The sequence below is a fragment of the Terrapene carolina genome, unplaced genomic scaffold (assembly GCF_002925995.2).
Source record: "Terrapene carolina triunguis isolate 2854851 unplaced genomic scaffold, T_m_triunguis-2.0 Scaffold42, whole genome shotgun sequence".
NCBI classification, from domain to species: Eukaryota; Metazoa; Chordata; order Testudines; family Emydidae; genus Terrapene; species Terrapene triunguis.
The window spans coordinates 68983730-69003398 of record NW_020664393.1 but is presented as its reverse complement, the minus strand read 5'-3'; the positions used below and the strand labels follow the sequence as shown (position 1 = coordinate 69003398).

Below are 19669 nucleotides of genomic sequence, written 5' to 3'. Positions count from 1 at the left end.
TATTCAAGTGACACCATCATAGGGCCTAATCACATCAGCCATACCATCAGGGGCTCGTTCACCTGCACATCTACCAATGTGATATATGCCATCATGTGCCAGCAATGCCCCTCTGCCATGTACATTGGCCAAACCGGACAGTCTCTACGCAAAAGAATTAATGGACACAAATCTGACATCAGGAATCATGATACTCAAAAACCAGTGGGAGAACACTTTAACCTGTCTGGCCATTCTATGACAGACCTGCGGGTGGCTATCTTAAAACAGAAAAACTTCAAAAACAGACTCCAACGAGAGACTGCTGAGCTGGAATTGATATGCAAACTAGACACAATCAACTCAGGGCTAAATAGGGATTGGGAATGGCTGAGCCATTACAAACATTGAATCTATCTCCCCTTGTAAGTATTCTCACACTTGCTTCTTATCAAACTGTCTGTACTTGGCTACCTTGATTATCACTTCAAAAGTTTTTTTTCTCTTACTTAATTGGCCTCTCAAAGTTGGTAAGACAACTCCCACCTGTTCATGCTCTCTGTATGTGTGTATATATATCTCCTCGATATATGTTTCACTCAATATGCATCCGAAGAAGTGGGTTGTAGCCCACGAAAGCTTATGCTCTAATAAATTTGTTAGTCTCTAAGGTGCCACAAGTACTCCTGTTCTTTTTGCGGATACAGACTAACACGGCTGCTACTCTGAAACCTGTCAATATTTTAGAACCGAACAAGTCAGCCAGTGCTGCCATCTCCCCTTTATTTTCAACAACAGGAACACTTCCAGTACTGACAAGGCACTGCAAGGGGCTTTGAGTCATGTCTGGATTTAAAATCAATTACTGATTTACAAGGAGCTATGGCACACTTTGGTCTTCAGTGACTTTTTCAAAAACCTGGATACTAAGTATAAATAACGAACATTAGGGAGGCAATATGGTCTAGTGGCTAGCAGTAGGACAATTTACCCCACCACCTTCCCCATGTCTGTCACTGACTTGCACTATATAACCTCGGGTAAATCACGAAGGCCCACATTTCCAGAATTGGAAATCTAAATTTGGATGACCTGGATTTGATTTTCAGCAGTGCTTAGCATCTTCGCTTCCATTTGAAACAATGGGCTAATAAGAGTTAGAGACTCCCTCATTTAAAATGTGGACTCAAAAGCCATACTCCCCAGTTGTCCATACCAGTCTTGTGCTATCACCTCACATTCCTGTAAATAATTGACACAATGCGTCACAAAGCACAAAGCTGAGGTCTGCAGAAAATATAATTTATGTTAAATAACAAACATTTAAAGCTTCTTGGGTTTGTGTTGCTCATTTTGATTCTCTGCACTATATTTGAGGCTTGGGGAGGCTGAGGGCATGAGCAGAGAACTTCAGTGAGGGTGCTTCTACTTTGCGCTTGTTATTTATTTCTTCTGCAAGGAAAGCGGTGATCTTGGACATCTTGCCTGCTGGGATCTAATCCATTTAAACAGGGGACACTTGTCTTACATTTTAAATGCAGTTCCCATCTAAGGAACAGGCATTTGTTGGTAAACCCAAAGGAGTAGCAAACCACCTTCCGAGACTACAAACAGCATAAACAGCCTTTGCATTAGCCTACAATGCTTGTAGCACAATCATTACTTCACCACAAGAGAGCACTCCAGCAATACAAGATCATACATTGCCTGCAAACAATTTGACGATTAACTCTGTGCTCAACGTTGTGTGCCCACTCGGGAGCCAGAGCATCCAGAGAGGTTTTTAAATCAATAATAATACTGATTTAAAATTGATTTTTCTAGTGAGGAAGGAGCATGACCCAGGACAGGCAGAACTGAAATGGTAATTCTCAAAAGCATCTCTTGTTCAAAGGCAGAAATGTGGGAGCAGAGTTCTCTAAGCTGCAGAAAATATCACTGCAATAAGCATCCCATGTATCTCATTTTTTCTACTTCTAAAACAAAAGGACCTTTAAATCCTTAGGTGATCACTCTCCCCCTCGCACCTGACCCACCAGGAGCAGTAACGGCAATATTCTATTGTCAGAACATGCCTCCCATCCAGAAGAACTTCACAAACTATTGACAAGCAGCACTATGGAAATGGAGTCACCTGTGGCCGAACGGTAGTAACTTGCATAGCACAGTGGGGCAGAGGGAAGGGAAATTTTGGCCAAGAATGTTGGAGCAATCCTTTACAGAAAGAACTGCATGAGATCTTTAACACCCACGTGGAGCAGAAATGGTCTCCATTTTTTAAATATCTACCCAAAAAACTATGCATCACACATAACTCAATCTCTTTACCCCAGATGGACAAAGGGCTGGGTTAACTCTAGTGAGGTTTAAACCTGTAGTTCCAGGAAATTTAGATATTATAGACCTGGTGTTTAGACCACTAAGCCACCCCCTCCAACCAATTTAAACATGAGGAGGAGTGGTAAAAAAGGAGTCTACGTCCATCATCTTGAATACAAGAACTATACTATAATGCTGAGTCTATACAGGTGCTCAGTTTTTCAGGTAACCATCCCATTTTCAAATCACCTCAGAGAAGTCCCTCTTCCCTTCACCCTGAAGGGGGCTGAAATTATGGCAGGAAAACCACTTCTCTTCAGATTTTTTTTTTCAGAACCTTCTACAGTGACAGAAATACAGTTGCAATTAATGAGGCAATTCTGCTTTCACAGTGACGGTGAGCAGATATAAGAGCTACAGGTTCTCTTGAGCTTACAGCGAAGGAAGCCTTTGGGATGCACTGCCAGACAAGAGACTTTCACCGAGCAAACAGGAAGTACTCACGCCATACGAGGGTGTGTCTACATGGCAAAAAAGGTGCTTTCTTCAATCCAGCTCCCTCACAGTCTACAACACAACTAGCTAACACAATGGTAAAAGTGCTAGACCATGATTTGTTTGTGTTGAGGGGGCTTTCCAATAATGGTAAACTGACTTCATTGAGCCAACTTGATTGAAGAAAGCACTTTTCTTTGCTGTGTAGACAGTGCCTGGGAGGTAACTCTGTTCCCTTGAGGCATGCTAGTCAGAAGCAGGGATGGTCCTGAACTGTGAATTTCAGATGCATATTTCAAAGCATCCAAAGATCAGAGGTATTTGAAGCCAGTGTTTTGTTTTCAGCCCATCTCCAATTCATCAGACGTCACTGCAATATATAGATTTTAGCTTCAACAAATTGCTGCTATTAGTTACACCAACAGCTACCACCAGCCGTGAAGTATTTGAGGTTATTAAAAATGTTATAACTCTTAAAAAGCTAGAATCAGGGGAGAAATCCAGCCCGTGCCAAGGCTCATCTACAGGCAGAGTTTTGCATAAAGCTCCCAGTTTCTTCCTTGCCTCCTTCCCAGGGACTTAAAGTGCCTCAGCCTGTATGACGTGTCCAGGCTGAAAGCTCAAGTTGAGCTCCAGAGTGAGGAGTCAACGCAGATAGCAATGGGAACTCTCTCTGCTGCTTGCCCTCAGTTAGGGGTTAAAAAAAAAAAATCAGCAAAAGCTCAGGCAGGCATCTTGGCTCTGCCCTGGGAAGCTGTGACCGTTAAATTAGGCTTCTTTCCTCTGGGATCGCTAAGATGCTAGCAGTTCATTTATTTATTTTACTTTGTGGACACTTGCAGGAAGAGGGAAAACCAACGTTGCAGGAAGCTCATCCTTTTGGTTCAAAGGGGTTCGTGCTAGATCTGCCCCCAATTCAGTTCACGAGGGTTTCACTACTCCCTCCCCCATGACTGAGTTAGTCAGCTGAAACAATCAAATTTGGCCAAGCTAAATCTCAGATAACATAGCCCTTGAACTTAGGGCAGTTCAGATCTGAATCTGAAACTCTGTGCTCAGGTTCATCTCTATGAGACAGATACAAAGTGTAACCTGGTTAGACTTTGGGTCAAGTTTGCATCTCGTCTTCACTCACTAACCCATCTCTTGGAAAATTTCTTTGAAAAACTTGGCGTTTGCCTGAACTGGTACAATTCAAGGTTTGAAATGAACCCTGAAATCAGGCAAACTTCAGCTGGTGTCGGTTTTTATTCAAAAGTTGTGAACGGTTCCTGAAGAAGCTGCTATTGACGTAAGATGCCACGTTGCGTAGATTTTCATAATGGTTTACTTACGGAAATCCCACATGCTGCACTTTTCTTGCCAAATTGCTGTAGAAACCACTGCCAGAATGGAATGCTCACTGCTGCTGATACCTATAAATGATGGAAAAATATTTGTACAGTACTGACTAGGTGTAGGGTCATCTCCAGAGGCTGCAGTGACACCCTATATTGTACTATGTGAAGGATTGGGACTGAGGAAGGACTCTGGGATTCCTGCTCCCTTCACCGCTAACAGACAACTAAGAATCACAGAAATAAGAGATGAAAAAGACTCATTAGGTCATCTAATCCATCTCATTTCCATGCAGAACTGTCCCATGCAGACACACAGAACACCAAGGTGATGGGTACAATATAAGAATTTAAATAGAAAAGAATACTGTACATTCCCCAGTGATTTGTCCAGTGCACTATTAAATGTCCCAAGTGATAAGTGACTAATCACTGTTCCCAAGTGATAAGTGATAGAGAGACAATTCAAATACATTTTAAGAACAGAAATTTTCTCCAAATAAGCATCTTAAATTTTCCCTTTCTTAACGTAAGCCATAGAAATTAGAGACAGAAATAACATGCTAAGTCATTCAGTCCATCCCCCAGCAAATTTTAATTGTACTTCATGCTACTGCCTTCCATTTAAACATCTGAAAACTTGTGTGTATAGATATATAGAGATTTATATATATATATATAGTGTGGCAGAGCTCCAACCTTGTCCCCGTGGGTCCCGCGCTTCCAGGCAGTTTATGCTAGCCTCAGAGGCTCACTGCGACCCTGCATGTAGCCCTTCTCTCTCTAGGGCTTGTTATCCCAAGGGGAGTCTCTGGGTACGTCTTCACTACCCGCCATATCGGCGGGTAGCAATCGATTTATCCGGGACTGACATATCGCGTCTCGTTAAGATGCGATATATCGATCCCCGAACTTGCTCACCGTCGACTCCGGAACTCCACCAGAGCGAGCAGCGGTAGCGCAGTCGACGGGGGAGCCGCGGCCATCGATTCCGCGCCGTCTGGACCCCAGGTAATTCGATCCAAGATACTTCGACTTCAGCTACGCTATTCGCGTAGCTGAAGTTGCGTATCTTGGATCGATCCCCCCCCCATTGTAGACCAGCCCTCTGACACGCTTCAAACCAAATGCAGTGCTTCAGGTAGAATAAACGAACAAATTTATTAACTATGAAAGATAGATTTTAAGTGATTATAAGTCAAAGCACAACAAGTCGGATTTGGTCAAATGAAATAAAAACAAAACGCATTCTAAGCTGATCTTAACACTTTCAATGCCCTTACAAACTTACATGCTTCTCACCACAGGCTGTCTGGTTGCTCTTCAGCCAGGCTCTTCGCTTTGATCAGCGCTTTAGTCGCTTGGTGTGGTGTGTGTAGATGTTGGTGGAAGAGAGAGGAAGAGCATGGCAAACATCTCTCTCTTTTATCATGTCCTTTCTTCCCTCTTGGCTTTGCCCCCCCCCTTTAGAGTCAGGTGAGCATTACCTCATCGCAGTGCCAAACTGACCAAATGAAGGGGGTGACTCACTCGAGAGTCCAAAAAATCCTTTTGTTGCTGCCTAGGCCAGCGTCCTTTGTTCCTGTGAGGCTGGGCTGAGTTTGTCCCATACATTCCCTGATGAGGTGTGAACTGCCTATCTGCTCTTGGAGAGTTTTTGCTTGGGCTTATTTTAAGCCACAAAGACACATTTTCAGCCTCATAACTATATACATGAAATTATAACCTATAACATTACCGTAACAACAATTACTATAACATCACTCTAACAACAATGCTCAGTGCATCATGAGCCTTCCAAAGACACCTGACATGACAAACTTTGCATTGGGTACCACACAATCATTTTACAAGAATGAACATGGGGGTGCTGGGTGTTCCGCCGAGGTACAGAGCGTCACAAATTGTAACTAACTGGTCCATACTGTACCTGCTTGGCACATATACTGCTCAAAACCAGGCTTGTAGACAGTCAAGTCAGAGGCTCATGAATGGTGTCACATAGGTTCAAGATGCCATGTAACCCAGGAGGACAAGGATGTTTGTGGGAGCTGTCTCAGCTGATTGATCAGGATGTTCATAGATTGAAATCTGTCCATATGGAAGTAAGCTCTGGCCAACTGGTCATGGTTGTTTCTACAGTTGCTCCAATGAATTTTGTGGTCTGTGTTGGAGCTGAAATGGACTTTTCTACATTCATGCAGATTCCTAGTTATTCCTGAGGGCATTCTGCGCCAAAAAAATAAATATTCTGCACCAAAAAAAAAAAAAAATTAAAATTCCACACACAATATTTTAAAATTCTGCAAATTTTATTTGTCAAATAAATGTGGAGGCTCCAGCATGGCATTGGGGAGCACAGGTCACTGGCTGCACAGAGCTTGGAGATCATTGTGCTGTTCCCCCTGGGGACATGGACTCTGCTGTGGGGCTGCACCCAACCCTGACACAGCACAAGGACCGGGCCTGCCCCAGAAACACCCCAGGGCCCTGCCTCTCCGTGTCAGGTGCACCAGGTGTGGGCAGGCAGGATCCAAGTGTGGAGGGGCTTAGTGTGGGGGGAATCCGGTGTGGTTTGAGAGGGTTCTGTGTGGGGCAATCTGGGTGCAGGCGGCTCAGTGGTGGATCTGGTGGGGGGGGGGAGAATCTGGATGCACAGGGGCTTGTTTGGGGGTTCTGGATGCAACAGTAATGGGACTCTGCAGGGGGGTCCAGGTGAGGGGGGTTGGGGCTCAGTGTGGGGTCCAGATGCTAGGAGAGTGGGGCTCAGTGGGGTGGGAATCCAGGTGTAGCTGGCTGGGGCTTGGTGAGGTGGGGATCTGGGTGGCTCATCAGGGTGGTCCACATGCAGGGGGAGTAGGGCTCATCGGGGGGGTTCTGAGTGCAGGGGGGGTGAGGCTCTGCAGGAGGGTCTGAGTATGAGGGGGTCTAGATGCATGGGGTTTGGGCAGATGGAGGAGCAGCTCCCTGTACAGGGATCCCTCGCCCTGTATCTGAGGAGCGATGGTTGCAGGAAGTCAGGGGCGGAGTTTGCAGAGAACTGCCGGGGAACTGATGACGGTCCTTCTCCCATATCAGAATTGCCTGGCGAAGAGAACATGGGCTCCATCTCCAAAGGTGAAATACCCTGACTAGTAAGGGGAACAGGAGATCAGCTTCTTTCATAAAGTTCATGGAACGACAGTGTCATGATCTCCCTTGTAAGAATTGGGCCTGATAAGGTGGGAGATTCCAGATCTGGCAGGATGGTGATGTCCTCCGAAAGGGTATATTTGCCCCCATGAGGCGTCTTCTCCCTTTTAACCTTCAGTGTTGGCTCAGAAGTGTGCATCAGTACCAATGGCCCCTTTGCTAGTAGCGGAGGTCAGACTGTCTAGGCTCATGCGTCTCTTGACTCAGCACCAATGGTCCTGCTGCTGCCGACGGTGCTGAAGGGGAGGCGCCCTCTGTCTTTGCAGCCTATGGGTCGGTACCATGACCTTGATGGGTTTTTGAGTTTCCCTGGCCGAGGTTTGAAAAGTCACCCAGTTTAGAGGAGGGCTGAGAGGAGGAATGCTTGGCTCTACCTTTGCCTGTCACTGTGTCTGAAGTGCTAGTGCTGGGCAGCGTGCTCCTCAATGCCTCCAACCACTGTGCAGTGCAGTCTAGTTCCATGAGGTGTTTCCTAAGTCTGAACGCCCATGCTTGTCCCGCCAGTCGATGTTATAGTTACCAGTTCAGAGTCCAGATCAATCTAGTGGCCAGCTAGGTTGATCATGAGTAGGGAGGAGCCCGGTTCTGTCGGTCGTGACACGATGCTCCGGGGAAGTCTTGGCAGGATGAACCCAAAGTTTCATGGCAGGGCACCCTGTTTATATAGTGATTTTCATTCATAGGGACCAATGAGTTTTGCACCGTCATGCGGTAATCAATTGTTGTTTGACAAGTGCTTGTTTTTTTTTTTTTTAATTTATTATTATTTTTTTATTAAGTTTTTTAGGGAGTTATTCCATGCTGGTTTTTATTACCGCTATTTTGTTCCCATTGCCTGTCTTATTTTTAGAGTCGTTAATTTGCCCTGCTTTGAATAGGGGCGTGTTGCAGCCTCCTGGCGCCCTTGTGTCTGTCTCCAGCTCCTCCCTAGACCATCTGGTTCAGCAATGGCCTTCACACTTATTTCTTAACCCACACATTCGTCGTTACTGCACAAAACAGAATTAATTTACACAGCACATTTTGAACAGGAACATCAAATTGCAATGCAAAAGAAAACAATCATGGCATTCCTTCACTTATTTTAAAATGCTAAACCTACAACAAATTGGTGACCCTCAAAGGATCTGTTACTGCCTTGAAATTAGTCCAGACACAGATTCTGGCTGATGTATCCCTACCAATGGCCCATTAGGCCATTCCTTTTTGCTATTTAAAAAGGGTGGCTGGCAGGATATGATCAAATCATACACCAATAAGTTTAATACATACCACATTATTATTCTTTATTTTAAATTATACAAAATACAAACATAAAATGTTACAAACATAAAATGTTTGGGGGGAGGGATAGCTCGGTGGTTTGAGCATTGGCCTACTAAACCCAGCATTGTGAGTTCAGTCCTTGAGGGGGCCACTTAGGGATCTGGGGCAAAAAACAGTACTTGGTCCTGCTAGTGAAGGCAGGGGGCTAGACTTGATGACCTTTCAGGGTCCCTTCCAGTTCTAGGAGATAGGTATATCTCCATATATTTAAATTTAATACTACACAGGGTGGGGAGGAGTGACAGATACTGTACTTAGCAGAGATATGAGCTTCTCTGAAGCAGTAGAGGCATATCTGGTGATCATTGCCTTGGGAAGGAACAGGGACAGGAGACACAGTTCTTGAAGGCCAGAATCCTGCCCATAACTGGATCCCATACTGGGAAGGGGGGCGTGTTCCCCAAAACCTAATTATCTAATAAACTAACTAAGAATTTTTATATTCAATATTTACAGTTTATAAAATTTACAGGTTTGGATCAGCCCTCTGGACATCAGGATTTGGGCTTACATGAGCTGGAAGACAGAACAGTCCAGTTCAGACTCAGCCCATGAAACAGTAACAAGGAACTGGAGACGCAGTTGGTCCACATGGCAGCTTACACCCTCAGATCAGAGCACAAGGAGGGAAAGAGTGCATATGAGGACCAAGGGACACTACTAACAAGAATCATCCAGTCTCAAGCACATGGAGTGCATGCATAGCCCACAGTGGAATATATACAGGGACCAGCACTTGCAGAAGTGAGCCTTTGCTCCACCTCTTATTAATTTTAGTCACTGGAAAATATCAGCCTTTGCAGTGCTTTAGTATAAGAAAGGAAGCATTAAAAGGGTTGAAGAGGAAGGGGGGGGCAAAATGGAAACAATGAAGGCTCCTCTCAGATACCCCAAACAGTCCCCCTGGCAGAAGCCAGGCCCAAGAGGGGAGCAAGCAGGAGCTTCTCTGACAAAGGTTGGTACAGCACTTAATAGGCCAGACAAAGGAAAGGGAAAGGTCTACATGAAGCATTTTCAGCAGACAGATACCCCAGCAATTACACATTAAACTTTCTATTTGTGCTCGGAGGGCTTTAATCAGAAGCATGAGAGCTGCAGCATTTCACCAACATACACTCAGAGGGAGGCATGCATTACAGGAGCAATTTCTAGCTTGGTTGCAAGAGGATCACCCATGTAAGTAAGGCTGGACAGAACTCCACCCAAAAGCGCTAAGGAAGAGGGCTCAGTAAAGGTATCTGTGAAGCAGCACTGATGCCTTTATACAGAAATTCACATCATCTGTGAATACTTTAAATATTTATCCTTGCAGGTTGCCTGGCACAGAGGGCCCACATGTATGAATGCACAAGGGAAACTTGTTTAATTCTCGGCATATCAGACTGGTGAGAGGGAAACAGAAGCTAAAATTCCAGACCTCCCTTCATGCACAATGGTTCACCTTTTCAAGAGGCAGGAAGTGGCTCGTAGGTACAGGTGAACACCAAGGAATAAATTGAATATTCCAGACCTTTCCCCTCCCTAAAAGTTCCACGATGTCCGTTAGGAATGGGATGGTGATCAAACTCATTCCAACAGCCAGCAGATGCTAGCAATTTGTAGTCACTTAACCTGAGTTGCTTAGATGCAAGCTGCTTCATTGAACAACCCCCTCTGTCAAAGAAACAAAGCTCCCCGAAAAAAACGCTCATTTGTTTCAGTGCAACTCACCAAGATGGTCACCACTAAATACTGGAAGTGATTGTGAAGACTGGCTGCATGGGTGCAAAACAGGACAAAATTGCTCTGCTCAAGCTGAGAGATGAAGACAACATCAAAAAGAATTTCGTTACATCACCTATAACAAAATCAGTTATCAAATAAATCCAAGCTTTTAGGACCTGATTCTGCTCTCGCCAGTTTAAATCAGAAGTAACTCCACTGAAGACAATGGAGTAATGTCAGACGGATCAGGCCCTGAATGTAGCAAACTAGTAGGTTGCAATATGGAAGACTAGTTTATTGGAAGGGGAGAGGAGTCTATTTGCAACCTTGGAGTTTGCGTATTGTAACTGGTTAGTTACAGAGAGCAGTTTGTGAAAAAAGTTGCACTCCCCTTCCACAGACTGCCTCTTAGACAGTAATACCATGCATCTTTTAATTAATGGCTCCTAAGCAATTTACTGTCCCCCTCAGCTGAAATTAATCATGGCAACCCTCTGAAGTGCAGTAACTAATCCAGAGTGGCAGGGCCGCCCAGAGGATTCAGGGGGCCTGGGGCAAAGCAATTTCGGGGGCCCCTTCCATAAAAAAAAATTGCAATACTATAGAATACTATATTCTCATGGGGGGCTGGGGCAAATTGCCCCACTTGCCCCCCACCCCCGTCTGGGCGGCCCTGCATAGTGGCTTAATCATGTTGCTTATATTTGTACATGGGCCCTGGCTCAGGATCAGAAATGCCCACAAGTTTGGGTACTGTTTGGGTTGGAGGATCCAGTTCCTGTCTATTATACAGATAGGTGAGTCACAAGAATTATCATCCAGGATTTTGAGAGTTCTGGGCGAGGCTTGGAACTGAATTCCTGGTCCAGACCCATCTCTGATTATTTTGGGAAGGTGGAAGGCCTAGAGAAGAATCCGTGTCTTGCATGGAAGCTTGATGAACTACTGTTCCTTTGAGGGCCAAGAAATTATCAACAGCTTTTTTGTTTATGTACAATTTAGGCCGAGTATCCGTGGGGCGATTTCTGCCCCCTCCCCCTTCCCCAATGCCGTCTCCAGCTTGTGCCATAGTCTGCTGTGCTCTCATATCAGATGTGGAAAAACACCATATTGGGATCAGATCCACCAGAACTATGTCCCCTATCCTTTCACCCTCTGCCCCCACTCCAAAACAGCCTGTGCTGCACATACCAGCCACGTTGGAGCAAGAGAGCTCCCAGCTGCTGCCTGCCTTCCCCCACCTCTTTGAGACCTGAGGGTACAAGATGGAGGAGGAGGTGCACCTCCTCCTCCCTGGGTGTTGTCAATAGGTGACTGTCTGTCTGCAGGTGACTGTGTGCCATGCCAGGCCACATCCTGACTAAGTGAGTGAGTGCTGTAAGGGTTTGGATCCCAAGGAGTCTACCTTAATCTTCCCTCGCCTGTTGTCACTTACACGGACTACATTATTTGATGTGAGGGGAGATGCTATGTTACTGTCTCTCACTCTCAGGACTTTCCCTCAAGCAAAAACTGTCAGATGCACAACAAGGAAGCCTTGCTAACTAGACTCAAATCCATGCCAACAGGAAATGTGGCTATTTCTTGGCAAACATATTTTCAGAGGTCCTTTGTGATAAGCACAAGCCGTGGAGGAGAGACAATCTTTCCACAGGACTTATTAATTCGCCAGGACAGTTGGCAAACAAAGTATGAGTACATTATAAGCATAACTCTTATCATAATGTCACAGCGCTGGCTGACTGATGGTTCATGTGACTAATGGACTAGTGTCAAAAACATGGATATTATAATGTGCTTTAAAAACAATAAAGACGATGATTAATAGGGCCCTATCAAATTCACGGTCCATTTTGGTCAATTTCACAATCATAGGATTTAAAAAATCATAAATTTCATTATTTCAGATATTTAAATCTGAAATTTCACATTGTTGTAATTGTAGAAGTCCTGATCCGAAAGGGGGCTGGAACGGTTGCAAGGGTATTGTTGGGGATGGGGTGGCTGGAGAGCAGTGGCTGCTGGCCAGGAGCCCAGCTCTGAAGGCAGCACCACCTCCAGCAGTAGCGCAGAAGTAAGGAAGGCAGGGTATGGTATTGCCACCCTTACTGCTGCGCTGCTGCCTTCAGAGCTGGGCCCTCGGCCAGCAGCCGCCACTCTCCAGCCGCTCAGCTCTGAAGGATGCAGCAGCACAGAAGTAAGGGTGGCAATACAGTGACCCCCCTACAATAACCTTGCAAACCCCCCCCCTCCGACCCTCTTTTGGGTCAGCACCCGCAGTTTGAGAAACACTGGTGAAATCTGTACAGTATAAGGTAAAACTACACAAAAGACCAGATTTCATGGGGGAGACCAGATTTCACAATCCATGACGTGTTTTTCATGGCCAGGAATTTGTTAGGGGCCTAATGATTAAGGTAATGAATGTGAAGGAAACACACTTAAATGATTAATGGAGATGAGCACAGATCTCAAAATTCTGGATCAAAATAGAACTGAACTTTGGGGAATGTGGGTTGAGAATCTATCAGTTTCAGGTTTTTATACAACATCTATCAATGTGCTGCTGCCTCACTGTATTTCTTTTGGGAGGTTTGAAATACAGCAGGCGATCCAGATCTGAATTTTGTGGCTCTAGTTATAACTAGAACGAGTACTGTATGCCTAGATGATGGAATATCATCTTACACTTACATAGTGCCTTCCTTCACAAAATACTCTATAGGAACCACTTCAGACACTACTAAAACACAGTCACATAGGGAAAGGAATGGGGCAATGGTTTATTGCAGCACAGCTGTAGAACAGCTTTGGGAGAAGTGAAAAAGCATTCCCTAGCTGGTTGAAACTAGGGGATTTTAGGTAGGTAGAATATAATTAGCCAAACTGGGCCTTTTATGAAAAAAAGCCAGAGAATCTTTAATAAGTGGTCAGGGCTTTAGGTTTTATTTCTTGTTTGAAAGACATTACCTCCAGCAGCACAATGCCCCTTAGCATGACCGCAGGGCATTAGTTCCATATTGACTCAGAGGGGAAAACACAATCTACCGAATCACCAGCTCTACTTGCAAGTCTAGGGCTATTTATATTCCAGCTGCTGCTTCTTACTCTTTCATGCTGTGGGTAGAACAAGTCCGATGCATGGACTTGCAAAGACTGGAGTTACCTGAACGGCTGTTGAGATGAGAAGAAACGAAGCTGTAAGCTTCAAGTACGGACCGTGCTTCATTGTGAGTCTCAGTCCCTTAAAGAAAGGAATTGCTTTGTCTGAATTTAAGGCGTAAGGATCTATAAGGGGTGGAATACATAAAATAATGTCATATTTTCCAAAGCTAAGTGTGAAAGAATCACTTTGAAACCCAGATGTATTTGAATTTAACTTACCGTCTCTCTCCTTTACTCCAATGAAAAGGATGACAATGCCGAATAGATACACCCCTCCTATTACTCCCGCTGCAATCATGTAGACTTCTCTCTTTAAAAGGAAAGAGACTTATTACAGATAAGGACTGTAAAAGCCTGATCGCACTGCTCCGGCTCAACAAAAGTGAACGGAACACTACATTGAGGAAAGACAAATTACAGATCCTAGATAGAAATAATTTTAATACTAGCATGGGCAAGATTTACATACAAAACAATGGGGATTGTGTCATGTTAGGATATAAGCGTCCTATTCATTTGGCCAGAGCAGGCTACAGTTTTATGAAGGACAGAGTGACATTTTCCAGGGGTTAGCACAAGTTACGACCATTATGGGGAACCCTGGCTCCCTCAAATTTTTCAGGTTAAGGTAAGGTGAGGCCCAGCTGTGAGCTGACCTTGACAATATTTTTGGAAAAACAAAACCAGCCCTGCTTTTGACATCTCATATTTATCTGTAACAATAGCAGGCCCCAATCCCCAGTGCTGCTGAGCATCCACACCTTCCAATTAAGTCAGCTATAGTCAGTGCTTAATTTGTAATGAAAGACGTGCCGGGGCTCAAACAAGTTTTTTATATTCATAACTGATGCAGCAAACCCAGAGGTGCTGGGGCTATGAACTGCCAAGCCTAGAAGTGCCGGGGCTCAGCCCGGGCAAGCCCTGGCACAAATTAAGCACTGGCTATGGTAGGCTAACTACTGCCTTGGCTATTATACCTCGAAACCACATTTCTAACAGCACTGCTTATGGACCAGGGCTAAGACTGTCAAAAGTGACTAATGATTTTGGATACCTCAGTGTCAGGGTGCCCAACGGAGAGAAAGGACGGTCCAGTGGTTAAGATGCTAGCCTAGGACTGGCGCGACCTGGATTCAACTCCCTGCTCCACCACAGACCTTCTGCGTGATCTGAGGCAAGTCACTTAGTTTCTCTTTGCCACAGTTCCCCATCTGTATAAAGGGGGAAATAGCATTTCCTTGCCTAACAGGAGTGTTGTGAGGATAAATACATTACAGATTGTGAGGCACCTGGGTAATACAGTAATAGGGACCATAAGTAAGCAATAGCTAGATTTCAAGACACTGACTTTCAGAAAGTGCGGAGCACCCACGCTCAGAAAATTAGACCCCTTTAAAGTTTCTTCTGTTGAGCATCCAAAAATTAAGGCACTCAGCGTGTGTCTTCACAGCACAGTTAGCTCAAGTTATACTTGAGTGTTACCCCTAATCCAACTCCCATCTACACACAAAAATCTCTAGCTCAAATTGAGTGATGCTCTAAACTCAAGGTAGCTGGCCCATGGGCCAAGTTTGAACCTTGAGTGATGCTGAGACTCAAGCAAGTGAAGAGGTTACAACAACTCATAAGTAGTTAAACCAATCACTCTGTGCTGCTAATCCAATCACTCTATGAAACTCCAGTGTAGTTCTGAAGTGTGGTCGCTCTCACTGGAGCTAGGCGAGCTCAAGTGTTCTAACATGAGCTAACTGTTGTAGCGAAGACAAGCCCCCAGAATAACTAGTCACTTTTGAAAATCTCAGTCTTTCTCTGGTTGCTTGGCTGGAACTGGAGAACTTCCCAGGTACGTACAGCCAGCTGTGTGCTCTTCTTCTTTGTGTGAAGAACTTTCACGGCTGCAGACTATTTACAAATAAAATTTACTTCAGGATAAATCCAGGACCTGTAAGTATAAATTTCTACCAAAAAGTAAAACGGCCATGAACAGAAGGTCTAGTATGTCAGCAGCCAGGACATGTTTATATAAAAGCAACTATGTTGAGACTAGCGATAGACATATACATTCGTCTGTCAGAGATATGCAGCATGCGTCGGATGGTTCGGAATTTTTGCAAATGAGATTAATCTAGCTACAGATTTTGTGGTCAGCACACTGCAGCCAATATGTCTTCATACTCTATGGGCGAGACCTCAATACAGATGCAAAATTAGTTAATAAAATTATTATAATTTATGTGTATGATGTTCCAGTCTTGATTTCACCTTTACTGAATTTTAGGAGATATTTACAATTACTCTTATACACTGATGCTTGGAGACTATAAAGCTCACATTCTTATGTTTTTGGTAGCTTATATTTATTTAATTAAATGAAAATGTTCAAACTAATTAAGGATATTCCTAGGAAATCTCTGCTGTCTCAATCAAAGAGAGTAATGACAAGTGTCAGGCTATTCTCTGAATACGGTTTTCCAACCAGTTGTGCATCCACCTTATAGTAGGTTTGTCTAGGCTATATTTCCCTAGTTTGTCTATGAGAAAGTCATGTGAGACAGTAACAAAAGCCTTACTAATACTGCTTGAGAAATCATTAAAGTTTGATTTAAGCATATTTACTTTGTATATTTTGACATTATATGATGTTGACAATTTGTGTTTTAACAGTTACAGCACTTTAACTTTTTGAATCTCATTGTCTAGTCAACAAATAATTACTGTCTGACCCCCCAGCTGTACTTCCCCCCATAATTTTCTTGCAACCACGAACATTTAAATAGATTAAAATAGAAAAAATGCCAAAAACCCATAAATTGTGCAACTGTGAAAATTTAAATTGATAAAAGTAGGAAAAAAATGCTTAAAAAGTAAACATTGATATTAGCCATTGAAATTATCAAAAAATAAAGTTCTGCCAAGCCTATAAATATACTACAAATGGTAGGTTGCAAATCTAGGAACCATTTGGTCAAAAAAAGCCCATTAACTAACAATGGCATCTTCTCAAAGAACAGGCTATCTCCCCCATGTACAAGATAAAAGTTTGGTACAGACATAATCTTTATCTAAACCCCTCCCCCAAACTTTGTAAGCTATTTATGTTTGAGAAAGAGACGGCTGTATACATGAATGTAAGGCTGTTCTTTATTCATGAGAAGGAGATATGCTTCGGATGTGTTTTCAGAGCTGTAGACTAAGGCATAAAACTGGGCCTCTTTCTCCGTCTTTACAGAGAGAAAAGCTTTAGTTTTAAATCCCACACAAAGAATTCTAGAGATATCCTAATCAAAACTGATTTCTTTTATAAAACTTTAACATCTTCATTCTTTAAACTTCTAGGAGAATATTTATGGCTGGGAACTGTTTTACAGAAGATATTGGTTAATTCTGACTCATCTTTCCTCTTGATGGGGAAAACCCATCTGTCCCTCAACTGTTTAAGATGTTATATGCTTCCTTTGAGATGTGTATTTGCAAATGATTTGTATCTAAAACTAGCTCTTCAAATAGTAACTTCCTGAGACTACTATTATGTGACTCGTAAGATTTTTTATGTACAAGTATAGCAAGGTCATTTGAATGGTATAGCAGGTTAATATAAGAAACCATCTGAGTATAAAATATTGATATTCACTGGGGAATTAATCAGTTACCTGGCAAAGCTTAAACATCTTGCCAAACTCAAAAAAGACAAGAAAAACATCTGCAAAGATTGTTAAGAAAAGACAATACCTTATTTGATGACCATTTAAGTTTAAAGACTCTTTTGAATAATAATTTAAACTAAAAAAAGACTATTTTAACAGCTAAAATACTTTTTGGACTGCGTTTTGACTTATATGAAACAATTTCAAAACCTTGATGGAGCTAAAGGAATCTCTCAGAAAATGAACTGAATAAAAGGGAGTAAAAACTCTAAAGATGTTCTGAGAATTTCCTGCCACAAAGCCAAAAATCAATACAACTATAAAGCTGAAGAATTACAGCTCTACTGCATGTGCGTTAACAGACTGCATATTCATGAGATGAAGATGCTACTAAGGCAATCCCATGAAGGTGATAAGCCAATGAAATGTAACAGCATCTGATATCTGAATCCAGCCAGGCCCTGAAAGGTGTGCTTCTTCCACCTTCAGTGAGACTATGCAAAGAGAAGAGTATAAATTCCTTGGAAGTGGGACATGCACTCTCATGCTTGTTCTTACAAACTCTTATGTGCTCTTATGCTCTTACATGGTTCCGCTTTCTTATGCGCTCAGTTCAGCCTGGCCACCTCATCTCTACAAGCAAGCACACAGCAGCAACCAGACAGCTAAGAAGAATAAAGAAGCAACAACACAGCATCAAGAAGCAGCAACCTTCCAGCTCAGCACTGCTTCTGCAGCACGAAAACATCATTGAGACTTCAGCATCGTTGGTGAGATAGAGTCTGCAAGAGCATTGCCAAGGGATTAGAGTTGTTTCTTGTAATAATTTTAATGGACTATTGAAATCCTATTGTAATGTAAGGCATTAACAGCTTCTCCTATTAAACACTAGATTGCTTTGACTGTGAACTCCAAAAGGATACATGAGTTAATCTTGGTAAAAAGAGAAAAAAAAGCAGGATTTACAGTAGAACCTCAGTTACGAACACCTCGGGAATGGAGATTGTTCGTAACTCTGAAATGTCTGTACCTTTGAACAAAATGTTATAGTTATTCTTTCAAAAGTTTACAACTGAATAGTGACTTAATACGGCTTCGACACTTTACTATGCAGAAGAAATATGCTGCTTTTAACCATCTTAATTTAAATGAAACAAGCACAGAAACAGTTTCATTATCTTGTCAAATCATTTTTTTTTAGAACTTTCCTTTTATTTCTTTTTAGTAGTTTACATTTAACACAGTACTGTACCGTATTTTTTTTGGTCTTTGCTGCTGCCTGACTGTGTACTTCTGGTTCCAAATGATGTGTGTGGTTGACTGGTCAGTTTGTAACTCTGGTGTTTGTACCTCTGAGGTTCTACTGTACTTTGAATTTAAGATTCTTGAATATTTATTAATTTTCCTGTCTCAAAACTGCTCCTTGAATGGCTTCCTTTTAAGTAACTGAGTTAAATGCTTTCTTTATCTTTGCCCAGGTATAAAGTGGTTAGGTTATCCACGACAAATCAAACAGGATTCACTGATCCTTAAATGAAATTCCTTAGCCCGTCTATAAATTGTTTTAGTTATTTATGACACACTGAGACAGGCCTCCATACTGATTTTGGGAAAATGTACTTCGGTCTTAATTCTCCTAAAGAAGAGTGTTCCCACTGGGGGTGAACCCCTTCTTAAGGACTAATCCAGTGATACTCAGTCTGAAGTTCGCGAGTCACAAGTGGTTCCTTAATGTGTCTCCTGAGGCTCTTTACAGCACATGATATTAAAACACTGTGTGATTTAATTATGAACCAATCTAAGTTATTAATCAATGAGGATGCTTTTACTATGTTATTAACCAATTGTAATTGATAAAATAATAATACTTAGCCAGCCATTTTGCTGTGAGAATGAAACAATGAATTCACACTACTGTGGCTCTTTGGGGCAATACTGATCACTAATTTGGCTCCCGAACCACTGAGGTCTGAGTATCACTGGTCTAATCTCGGTTGAGAGCTCGTCACTGAAATACATACAGAAGAGATTGTATCTGTAGTAGCCGTTGCTTACTGGTTGTGTTCTGTTTTGTTTTTTGTTATTATATTATTAAAGTAAGGGGGGGGAGTCATAGCTAATTATTGTGGCTATTTTGTTTGTCTGTCATTGTGCTTTCCCCTCTGGCACAGTCAGAAGAACCTCATGTGACTAAAACAGTGGGGTCACATCCCTGAAATGGAGACAATTAAGATTTGGCCCCAACTACTTCTTGTCCTCCACATTATCTTTTTTTTTGTAATTTTGAGGATAAAATCACTTGGAGCTCAACACTTTGCAAAACAACTCTTTCTACCCACAATATCCCCCTGCCCCAATAATGCACGTGAGTAGGATTTTCACACACAAACATTCCCACATGACCTCAGATTTTTTATTCATGTCTGGTTCTTTTCTTTAATGCTGTTTAGGGGATTTCAAAGACTGGGGTTACTCAACAGCACTAATGAAAACAGTCACCGCAAGGCA

The 19669-nt window shown here is 42.9% G+C and overlaps 1 protein-coding gene across 2 annotated transcripts in view; it reads right to left on the bottom strand.

The window, feature by feature from the left end:
• MFSD2B (major facilitator superfamily domain containing 2B) overlaps nucleotides 1-19669 on the bottom strand; it is a 53675-nt gene that overhangs the window by 7999 nt on the left and 26007 nt on the right. For both annotated transcript variants that reach the window (XM_026653207.1, XM_026653210.1), the window contains 4 exons: nucleotides 13737-13827; nucleotides 13519-13640; nucleotides 10359-10442; nucleotides 4128-4208 (listed from right to left, as the gene is read on the bottom strand). In XM_026653207.1, the coding sequence (XP_026508992.1) occupies nucleotides 4128-4208; nucleotides 10359-10442; nucleotides 13519-13640; nucleotides 13737-13827 (378 nt within the window). The remainder of the gene's footprint in view (nucleotides 1-4127; nucleotides 4209-10358; nucleotides 10443-13518; nucleotides 13641-13736; nucleotides 13828-19669) is intronic.